General features: G+C 33.2%; 1 protein-coding gene across 1 annotated transcript in view; it reads right to left on the bottom strand.

The window, feature by feature from the left end:
* Positions 1 to 12,502, bottom strand: part of ABCB7 (ATP binding cassette subfamily B member 7) — a 151,010-nt gene that overhangs the window by 65,071 nt on the left and 73,437 nt on the right. The window contains exons 2-4 of the mRNA XM_059911792.1: positions 11,611 to 11,688; positions 9,505 to 9,591; positions 342 to 461 (exon numbers count right to left, since the gene is read on the bottom strand). Coding sequence (XP_059767775.1) covers positions 342 to 461; positions 9,505 to 9,591; positions 11,611 to 11,688 — 285 coding nt within the window. The remainder of the gene's footprint in view (positions 1 to 341; positions 462 to 9,504; positions 9,592 to 11,610; positions 11,689 to 12,502) is intronic.

Here is a 12,502-nt window from a genome sequence, read left to right on the forward strand (position 1 = left end):
CTAAGCTTACCAGAAATATGTATTAAATAAAAGCCAACAGGACTCTGAGGAGCTTCTTTTACAAGTTCCTTATGCTTTGTTACAACCCACGATCCTGTATCTTACACTGGTTTCAGGAAGAATTCCATTAGGTTGAGGCTGTTATAAGTCTGATACATAGATAAATCAGGCATTATCATATAATTTCTGCTGACTGCATAGAAGAGTTACATAAACGAGGGCCCTAAATGTTGACAATACTCCCCAAAGTGACTTATATCAGTCTAAGTTTCTTTACTAGAAAATGTCATAGTATTTCCTAGTTATAGCAACAAACAATACATAATTTCTCTTATTCTTACCTTTGCTCCACCCAAAAATCCCAAGGAAATGGCAACCCTAGCTCGTAGATCTGGCCTGTCTCTGGGCCACACATAAGAGAGCATTGCTTTTATGATTTTCTGAGTATCAACATCTTTTAACTGTTGAAAGAGAGAACAAAAGCAGTGAGTAACATGTCATTTCAAAAATAAATATAGTTCAATAGTGTAGAATTATGTAAATATTTGAGGAAAATACGAAAACATTACAAACATAACTTTTATTCTGAATCTAAGGTCAATATCTTTTAAACTCAAACTATTTCAATAGTTTTCCAAAAGCTACTTATTTCTCTAAATTTCTTACTTTCAGCTATAGCCATCCTCATATTGACAAAAAGTTATCCATACATTTATTTAAAGTTATCTACACATTTATTTCTTATCTATTAAGCTATCAAAATGTTACATAAAATTTAAGAAACATTTCCGTATTTCCAGCTTTGTGGTCAAAATCTTTACATACGTTTGGCCTCTTTATTAGTATGTTTATGTAAGATATTTTGGAACCCTACGTCCAACCTCATGACAGAGCACAGTTACAATACAGTGTTTAGGAAATTATGAGTCTTGGCATTGACTATATAGAACAGAAGCTGGGTTATTAAAAATTTCAACAAAAACATAACTTTCCAGTCATACTTAATCTGACTTAAATCTACCATACATTTTTCTTTTTCCCAAGTTCCCGAGGCAACATTCCCATTAAATCTTTTTGTTTTAGTTTCAGCTTTTAGAAACAGAATATTAAGAATGAAATCTACACTTTCCAAATCCAGAATATATATATATATATATATATATATATATATATATATATATATATATATACACACACACACACTCCCAAACTACTATATTATTTTAGTTGGTGAAATAATCCCCATTTTAAAAATTGAAGTATCTGGGCTTCCCTGGTGGCGCAGTGGTTGAGAGTCCACCTGCCAATGCAGGAGACACGGGTTCGAGCCCTGGTCCGGGAAGATCCCAGATGCCACAGAGCAACTAAGCCCGTGTGCCACAACTACTGAGCCTGCAAGCCACAACTGCTGAAGCCACGTGCCTAGAGCCCATGCTCCGCAACAAGAGAAGCCACAGCAATAAGCCCGCACATCACAACGAAGAGTAGTCCCCGCTCACCGCAACTAGAGAAAAGCCCGCGTGCAGCAATGAAGACCCAGTGCAGCCAAAAATAAATTAAATAAATAAATAAATAAATGTATTTAAAAAATTGAAGTATCTAATCAATTTCTGTAAAAGGTATTAAAAAATAAGAAGAAAGTTAATGCTCATTGTTGGTGAAGATAATACGGAAATAGGTACTCTAATACACTGCTAATGGGAGAGTGCACTGAAATAATCTTTCTGGAAAGCAATTTGATATCTGCCATAAGCTTTTAAAATAATTCTGCCCTTTGTGTTGAGAATTCCACTTCTGGGAACTTAATGCTTTAAAAAAATATATGAATATTCTCCAAGTTGAATCAATTTTACTTCCTAAAAATCTCTTGAATTTGTCTACTTCTTTCTGTTTCCACCACAAACGTAATCCAAGCTATCATCTTTCTCACATAAACCACTGCAACAATCTCTTAACTGATCTCCTTGCATTGGCTCTGCTCCTGGTCCAATTAGTTCAGCCTGCAATCAGATATTATTACTCAGTTTAAAACCCTTCAATGTATATAATATGTATAAAATAGATAACTAATAAAAACCTGTTGTATAAAAAATAAATTAAATTCAAAAATTAAAAAAAAGTAAAAATAAAGCATTGCTAAAAAAAATATATGTATGTATGTATGTATATATATATATATATATATATATATATATATATATATATATATATATACATACACACACACACACACATGGCCCTAAATATAAAAAGATGCTCAACTTTACTCATAAAAATAAAAAGTGCAAATTAAAACAACTCTGATATATTTTTTATCTGATCAGATTAGCAAAGATAATGCTTTGTTATGGTGAAATTGTTAAGAGATGGGCACTCCCAAATATTTGTTTTTATATTCAAAGATCATCTCTGGAAAGATACCAAAGAAACTGGTAATAATGTTTGCCTCTGGGAAGGGGAACAGGGTAGGGGGAAGATTTTTTTTTTAATTCTGTATCCTTCTGTTCTTTTTGAATTTTGAACCATGTGAATGTGTTACCTTTTTAAAAAATTAATACAATTTTAATTAATAAAAAATATAAATTGAAGTAAACAAACAAACAAAAAAACCCTTCAATGGCATCCTATCACTCTTAGGATAAAGATCAAAGTCCATACCATGGCTTATGAGGCTCTGCTTGCCCTGGCCCCTAGCTTCCTCTCTAGTCATGTCTTATACTACTGCTTTCAGTGTTCACGCCACACTACCTTTCTTTCAGCTCCTCAAATAGACTATAATCTCTCCTGCCACAAGGCCTTTGCACAATACCTTTCACTTTGTCTAGAATAATCTCTCTCTCTGAAACACCAACATGCCCTCAACTTCTTCCAGTTAGTTAACTGCCAGCTCAAGCAGCACTTCCTCAATGAGGTCTTCCCTAACCCCAGTCAGGATCCTTGGCTATATTCTCTCACAGAACAGTATTCCTTTTCTTTCAGAGAATCCATTTCAGTTATAAACTACATATTCAACAACGTGATTATCTGATTAACAACTGCTCTCCTGCTAGAATTTAAATTCCACATGAGTAGTAACTTTGTGTTTTGTGCTCACTGTTGTAACCCAATACCAAACACAATGGCTGACACACAGTAAAGGTACTCAACGAATAACGAATATTTATTGAATAAAGGGATGAAAAATTTAGCCATAAGGATGTTTATTCCCATGCTGTTTTAATAGGGGAAAAATTGGGTTTAGACTAAATGATCAACAGTGGAGAATCATGTAAACAAGTTACAGTGAATGCATACAGCAAAATATAGCCATTCAGAAATATATGCAGTGACACAGAAACATATCAAGTGAAAAAAACAGAGTATAAAACATTTTTTGTGGAAAAAATTGTTATGTGTGTATGAGTTTACACATGCATACAAATGGATCTGGAAAGCAATACCCCCAAAGTGTTAACATCAGTAGCTGTGAATATATGGAATCATTGATGATTTTTTATATTCTTTTTGCTTTCTTGTTTTCTGTAGTTCACATATAATAAGAAGAAAATTTAATTCATTTTGGGGGGAAAAGTTAGACAATTTCAAGTAGATTTGCACAGCAAAGAATGGGGGGAAACTGTCAACATATAAGAAACCCAGGACAACACATTATATTATACAGGGTAGCTTTTATATTATAGTTATTCCATCCAAGGCTCAGCAAACTATTTTCTAGTCTCTTTTATTCAGTTTATTGAGTAAACAGTAACAGAAATAAAACTGTTCATATTGTACTGAAAACAGGACTACCTTCTTGAGCTGCTTTAAATACACTGGATTGCAAAAACATGAAATGCTGAAAGTATAGCTCTTAATGCTTTATTTTATACACACATACACTCACACATATGAGCTCTCATAACTGGTAGGGTATTTTTAAAAAGGGAATAAAGCTGTAATTTTAAAATTCACTTTTCCAATTGAACTAATGCTAAACAAATATAATTTGATGTGTTATAACACAAACTGCGACATTTCAACTACTTCCCCATTTCACAAGTTTCGTCTGTCTTATTTTTCTTGATGGAATAATAGCAAAAAGGCCCTGTTTCCACATATCTTTAGAAACACTCTCTCTTGTCAAAAACCTTCTACAACACACCCCAAAATTTCTTCAATAAGGACACAGAGAAGTTATGGCTAAGAGCAAGAAAATTATTCTAGTTGGCTTAATAGTGCATAAAATGTCACCACCTCATTTAACAAAATGGGTTCTAAAGTTGTGTAATCATGCATTATGAGTCCATTAGGCTGTAAAGTACATGTCTTTCAGTTATAGTTTAGATAAACTACAAAGTTTGAAAAATAACATCTTTTTTAAAGAGCAGGCCAAATCAAGAGGCATTTCAGAGGCTGAGGCACATTTTTAAAGTATTTTAAACCAACTTATTCCTGCTGTACAAGAGTAAAATAAAATTGAAGGCCTCCTGAAAGGCCAGATCCTGAATGATAATATACCCCCTTTCAAAATCACCACAGTTAATTCATACTGGACACCCAATGGTAATCCTGAAAGACAAAAGACTTATCTAAAGCTGAAAAGAGACCAGTCGCAGCTTGAGACTGAATCAGATATCATCTTCACATCAACTCATCTTTCCATTTCAGGCTGAGCAATACAAATAGCATATACACCATTTTAAGATCACATTCTTAAAGAAAAGGTGAGAAATGTAGGAAATGATCAAGGAGGATGACAAGAAATTGAATTATTTGAAAATACACTATGTAAGGAGTAATTATAGTATAGGGGGAAAAAACCCCAATGATTTAAGAAAAGAAAGTTCTTTCTCAAGGGTCAAAGTTCCTGAAGTAATCAACGGTTGATATCATAGTTTTTCTTTAAGCCTTGCTTACACATAAACAGAAAATATGAAATTTTATGAAATTCTTTAACTTTTCTGTTTATAATTTTCACAGTACATAGAATTTAGAAGTTGTTTTAAAAACATAACTGTGATCACTACATCATGATAACAAAAGTTCTCTAAACTGAACACTATAGAAATATTAAAAAGCCTGTAAAAGTAGAAGTCAATCTACTTTCCTCCTCTGCTATCATATACAATGTGGCCTTCTTGCTGTAGCTAGATAGCCTCAAGTTCAAAACATGAAACTGATATTTTAAGCCCCATTACACTGTAAAACTACTACTACGTTAGTATGAGGAATAAAAGTTTTTAGAAAGGTCTCAACTATATACTGGAATTATCTAGCCATAATAAAGGAAAGCAATTAGATTCAGAATAAAAACACAAGAGTAACAAAAGAAGGAATTCAAATTGGCTCACTAAGATCTTTGAATGATAACAAAATTGTACTGAATTTTTTTTCCCCTAGAAATGAGTTTGGAAGAAAAGGTTTGGAGACATCAGAGAGCTGTCAAAGAAGAGATGAAAGTAAGTGAAAACAAGCTGGACAAAAAGAAAACAGCAGGTACCAGAGAAGAAACTTGATTGATACTAGAAACAATGCCCAATAAATATTTATTCAATTAATGAATTAACTATTCTTAAACACATGAGGACAAGTTCCAGGAGGAACACCTAAATGCTTGATTTATTAAGTCATCACAACTTTTCACGGATTTTTAAATATTTATTTATTTGGTATTAATATATAGCTTAATAAGCTTTATGAGGCTGGGCAGGTAAGAAAAAATAATGAAAGGAATATCTACTTGTACACAGGGCACTGAAACAGCACAGTAGGCCAAAAACAAACACGAAAGTAACACTGGAAGTCCCTGACCCAATAGTGTATAACTGGAAAGCCACAAACTGTACTGCTTATATGCAGCACTGCTCAATTCAACAGCATGACCTGAGGGAAAGATGCAGTTGCTCATAGTCATAAGTACTGTAAGTGAATACCTATAGCTAATAACCATGTGGACAGGGCACAAAAAGGACAAATAAAAAATTAAAACACACCTGGAGCAGCTCACCTGGTAGAATTTTCAGATATTAAAGATAACTGTATATTGATAAACTGAATACATTTTGCTTCTCAAGTCAGTGATTTCATATTTCTCACCAGAAAAGGCTGTTTAGCACTGAAGCAAGAGCAATTTTTTCTACCAAAAGTCCACTCATTTCAAGGGAGTGAAGCCCACTGGGCTTCGATAGGAAAATGAAAGAGTAAGAAAAAAAAATGATTTTTGATAAAGGTAGCAGAATCACCTTTTCTTGCAAGGTGAATTTATATAAGAATTCTGGTTTTAGAGACATTCCTAAATTTCACTAGCAAGAAATGTTCTAACTCACAGAATCAAGGGATTGGTTTAGAAGGAAACTACTTGGGGGCAAAACTTATGGAGAGGAAGAAAAAAAATATACCAAAAAATTTTGGATGCTATTTGTATTGTATAAATGTGGGCTATAGGCTGAATGTTTTCTCTCTAAAGAACTAATTTAGCAGAGACTTTGGAAATGCCCACAATTTCAAGGATAAGCAAACCATCCAAAGAACTGTCTCTTCAATCCAAGCTAAAGATAACTAACTGCAATTAAAGGAATAATTTTAACCACTACTTCAATACTGTTAGGGATAACAGTGGCTTGATAAAAGCTAGGTCAAAAGATAAGAAATTTGAGTAGATATCTAATGGAAAAATCTAGAAAGTAAGTGAAAAACTTTTCCCACATTATTGGGGATATAAGCATAATGAGTTTATGGGTGGGAGAGGAAAGATATATTAATTGTCAGGAAAAGCTTTGCAATTATTGTTGCTTTCTCTATACCTCGAAGTTTGTTTTCTAAGCTCTGTTGGTCTGAAACTGCAATGAAGAGCTTATCTGGCAGTGAAAAGGCCCTAGGAAAAAATGGCTTATTCTACCTATGAGATTGATTTGAACCCAACAGTTTAATAATTTATAATTAAAAAAACTACCAAGTTGACTGATATTCGCATTGGCCAGTCAGTGAATTCTCTATCTCAAAGGGAAGTCAATTTGAGAAATTAAATAAAGATCATAAGGCTGCTTGATGATGGATGTAATCAGAGCTGAAAAATGGCCTCTCCATGTCATACAGGTACTCTTGTCCACTGGTCTGTGTGTCCACTCATTTTAACAAGCCTGGAGGCTTATTATTCCATTCTCTCTCCAATCCTCCATTTTTTAATACTCTAAGTTGCTGTTTCACTTCTTTGATTATATCAATATTTATATCAAAGCCTCTGATTGCTCTAGTAAATGCTAATCTCTCTTTCAATACTACTAGCTTCTGACAATATCCAATCAATGAGGATATGTTTCTAACATTAAAAAAAGAGTATGTCAAGCAAAGTCCAGGAAGCAGTCCTTATATTAAGCTCTGCATTATTCGTGTTTTTATTATGAGCACAGGATTATCTAAATTTACTAACAGATGCTTCTCCCAAAGAGGCACATAATAAAGTTTAAATGCAGGAGCAAAGTTCCAAAATCCTTTAAAAATCTGAAGATTCTATTATAAAACAAATAAGACTTTAATTCATCTATTTTAACAACAGGAGCTTCCAAATATTGAAACTGCCACTCTTTTTTCACAACCCCTTTACTATAGCCACACTGGATAAACAAATGATTTAAATACCTTCTGAGTAGCATTATTAATGCTTAAGAACATACAAGTAGAAATGCATAGAAAGTAAAGTGATAAAAGTTTCAGTTGGTTATAAGGTAAAATCTATAACTTGTCAGAGTGATAAAATTTCTACATGGTAGTTTAGATATTCTGCCATCTAAACTGTTAAGTTTCTGAACAGCAGGGACTGTGTCTTGCTCATTACTGTATCTCCAGTTACTTAACACAGAGTTATGCACAACGCAGGTATTCAGTAATACATACTTGTAAAATGAATGGACAACAGCAGAGTATAGGACTTAACAACAATCTCACATTACAGTAACAGCAGCTAATATTTACTGAATACTTACTATGTGACAGGCACTATTCAAGAGCTTTGCATGGTGTGAGGAGTTAACTCATTCAAATCCCCTTTGCTATGATTATCAGCCCCATTTTAAAGATGAAGAAACTGATACATACAGAAATTAAGTATCTTGCTCATGGTCATTCCAGTAGGAAATGATGGAGCCAAGATTCAAATCTAGGCAGTCTGGCTCCAGAGCTCAGGCTTTTAACTGCAACTCCATATTGCCTCTATTCTGGTGTAGCCTTCATGCTCTATTATTCTATGATTCTTTTTAGCTAATGAGGCTAAAGTAACACAAAGATGTCAGGGAACAAATGATAAAGAAGAGACCAAATATAAAGATTTACAATGATTTTTGCTTTGTTTTTATTTTACTGGAGAATAATCTATCTTGAAGTTTATATTGCTTGAGTCTAAGACTGCTTTTCCTGTATTAGTCAACATATTTTTGGTGTGTTTAGAGCATTACTTACAAACTATCCTTAAGACGCCTTGGTGACAATCCTGAAAGCTGGCAAATATCATGCTAATGATATGATATCATGCCATACCCATATATCCATAATATATGGATAAACAAATTTCAGTATTTGTATTAATTTTTTAAAATTCTATTTTATAATACTTTGTTGTTTCTAAAGACAACCAGGACAAATGTTAATATGTAAAAATGGGATAGAAACATGAATGTGATGTGTTTTGAGTTCTGTGAAAGAAGCTACATGGGGGATTAAAGAAACAGGGAGAAAAGCACTGGAAAGGTTTTCTTACCAATCACCTCGCACCAATAAAATAAAATTTATTTATCTCTCTACAGTTTAGAGAGCACTTTAACATAAAATTTGTTCACTTGCCAATAAACCTGAAAATATCACTTCTACTTAGAGATACCATGCATATACTGGTTGGGTGAAGTTAGAGGAAGAAAATAAAGGCAAGCTTAGAGAAAGAGGGCCAGATGGAGAATTGTATAACAGTATTCCAATGACAGTTTCACTCACTTAGAAAAAGTGTAGTGCAATTAAATCTTTTGATTTCAGTGGCCCTACTGTTTAGCTTGTCTGTATAATGATAATGATAAAGAATATGGATAATTAAATAAATGGGTCAGGTAAATGGAGGATTTACCATGAAGCTAGGGGACATTCTAGAATCTTTTTAAACCAAGAGTATAGAAGGGAAAACATTAACCTTAACACACATACACACACACATACACATTACTTATAAGAGCTAAATGTAATTTATCTATATATAAAATGCTAGATTATATAACAAATAACCACAACCAATGCTATTTAAAATAAAGAACTAAAATACTTAGGTTGGCAACTAACTTTTTTTCTTTTTTAGTCAATCACGATATTTTTGTCTTAAGCTTGAGAAAATCTGATCTATATAACCATGGTCAATTCATACGGTTTTGTATTAGAAAACCTGCAGTTACATGAGTCAATCAAAATATTCTGTAATATAACAATCTTTAATATATCTATCTTCCAATCAGCTATAAGAATTTCCAGGTACTTGTTATTGTCTCTTACCCCTTCTTTCGGGTCTGTGTGGAGTCCTCCTCCTGCATGACCATGCCAACATGTCCTCTTTTCTATGAGTGGCCATACCTGAAGAACCTAGTTGAAGATGATACCAAGCCATCCATTAGCTATTAAAGAATTTCAGATCTTTAAAAATCTGATCTAATGAATGCCCCCCCCCAACAAATTCAGAGGCATACCTTTGAGCCTAGCATAGCTAAGTAAAACACCTTCATAATAAACTTACAGACACATTTATACAAAGAATATTGAGATATAACAAATTACTCATACAGAAGTTACTTTCTCTAAATAGTTTTTGAAATTAATGTTTAAAAGATTTAACTTGTAATATACTTCTATTCGACTTATACCAGCTTTCTTACCATCATTTGCTACTAAGGTACTGTGTAGCCTGTAACTCTCTCATTGGCAAGTATATAATACAGTTAATTAATTCTATCCCACTTGCTTTCCATGCGTATAACATTTTTGCTTTACAATTTAATATAGTTGATCTTACATAACTGATTCTTTTTCTTATTATTCTGGCTTACAAATATATATATGTAGAAACAAAGTACAATTTACTTCTTCACAGTCTATCTTATGCTAGAGTAACCTGCATACGTGTTTTGTCTTTACTACTATATGGTAATTTTCTTAAGATTAGGGACAGTCTCTTTTATCCTTGTATCTCCCATGGCCCATACCACAGTGTCTTTGTACATGGGCTTGTTGAATTAGCTTATAAAACAAAGCTATCTATAAATTTCCCAACTAGTCTTGAAAATATGCAAATATCTTGCCTATTATAATTTTTTAAAAGGCCCTAGATTACTGCTCAGGTTAGAAAAATATAAAAAGTAAATCATTTGAGAAAATATAGTAGTTGAAAAGATAGTAAAGATTAGGCTTAAAATTTAGGCTTGCTAATTTTAAAGTGTTTCCTCAAAAAATTACTTAACTACATGGATATAATAATGCTTCTTCAGTAGCCATAATAATCAATAATTAATGAACAAGGGCATAGTTTTTTACAAACACAAACGTGTATCAATACTGAATCCTAAGAGTTATCAGCTCTGGACCAAGCTATGAAAATGGAATTACAGAAAGCAAAAGTGCCTTCTTGTTCTCACCAGTTGAGACCCAAAAAGTAATTGCCATAAATGGGTTACTGATTTTTGGATCAACAATCTTGAAGCATGTTGAAAGGGAAAACATCAAAAGGTAATATTTAGTGTGACAATGTCACTTTGTGACATTTTTTTCCCTCTAAAAGACTGAGCAATGTTACATCAAGGGGTCTAGTAAATAACACAGAAGATAATGAGGTCTTCAACACAGCAAAAGATTAAAATATAAATATACAGTGGTGTTATAAACAATGAGAAGATGGAGCACCTTAACTTAAAACTTTAATTAAATAATGGAAAATCTAATTCATTTCTACAGCTTCTGCATAAATTAGAACAATGCTTTGTACCTTAATGGCAAATAATTGTTAATCAAAAAGAAAAAATAAAGGAAGTACTCAGGACTTAGACTGTCTTCTAATTTTCTAGTCTTTCTATCTTGGAGATTTATTTGCCTCACTTTAAAGCACTGAGAATTTTTAAAGGCGTCTTTCAATTACATTAGCAATGAAAAATAACCCTCATCAACATGTAAACTCTCATGACTTTACCCCACAGGCTCTAATAAGCTTACAGTACCTTGATATTCTGATATTTGAACATCTTCTAAGGTAAAGAAACTTTAATCACTTGAAAAATGTACAGCATTCCATATATCACATACAAATTACCAGGATAAATTTAAGCGTCAACAAGCTGCCATTACATTTATAAAAGCTTTCTAAAAACATTACTCTAGTTGGCATTGATCTCAAGAGATTCAGACAGATTTCTTCAGGAGTAGAAAAATATCAAGATTTTTTTCTCCATTTCCAGTAGCAAAAACATATCTTCTTATTCATCTTGCCAGTACTTAGAAAAAAAATAAAAAGGGAAATTATTTGGAAAATATAAAATATGTAGTATAAATTGGAAAATGCTCCAAGGGCTTACACCTTTTTCCTAGCTATATGTAGAAGTGTCTGCTTCATCTTACCCTTGTAGCGTCTAATAACTGTCTTGAATTGCCTTTTCCTAGTCTCTGCCATGTGGTATGTCTTAATGACTCTGAGATCTGCAGAAGAGAAAAAAAAAGAGGGAAGAAGTTTCAGAGTGGACAGTTAATGTTCATAGATTTCTTTTACTGTCCATAAACATACATAAAACTAAAACCATAGCCAATATTAGAAAGATGGTTATGTTTCTAATACATACCTAAAAAGGTAAAAAATAAAATGTGTGGTCCAGATATAAAGTAAATTATATTACCCATTAAAAGTGTCAAATTGTACTTTCTTTTTACCCTCTTTCTCTCTAGGTTTCTCTTTGTTTCTGAAAGCCTCCGATGAAGTCTTCAACCCCATTTCTTTCTTAAATGGCTTCTATGATCTTTTCAAACACTCCTCTCTTTACTGTATTTTATTATGTTCTACCTTGTGTGTGATCCCTCTTTAGTCTTAATGTGAACGCTAAATTTAGATACTGGTCACAAGATCACTTTTGCCAAGGTTTGTAACCAGGTGATGGATTCTTGGGCCAATTTTTTGTCTTGATAATATTCCAGAAGTGGAGTTGAAAGAAAGCAGAATAAAAAATAGACATCTGTAGAATGGACACGCATCCTTCTAAAATGCACCATCAATTTAGTGAAGAAAAATTTGCTTCTTAGGTCAAGAATCTCTCAAAAGGCAGGTAGTACTTAGGTTTTCCCTAAGCTATACATGAGTTGTACAAATGGATTAATGTCATCATATAAAAGTCAATGTTTGGGCTTCCCTGGTGGCGCAGTGGTTGAGAGTCTGCCTGCCAATGCGGGGGACACGGGTTCGAGCCCTGGTCTGGGAGGATCCCACATGCTGCAGAGCGGCTGGGCCCGTGAGCCACAATTA

The sequence above is a fragment of the Balaenoptera ricei genome, chromosome X, assembly GCF_028023285.1.
Source record: "Balaenoptera ricei isolate mBalRic1 chromosome X, mBalRic1.hap2, whole genome shotgun sequence".
Taxonomy (NCBI): domain Eukaryota; kingdom Metazoa; phylum Chordata; class Mammalia; order Artiodactyla; family Balaenopteridae; genus Balaenoptera; species Balaenoptera ricei.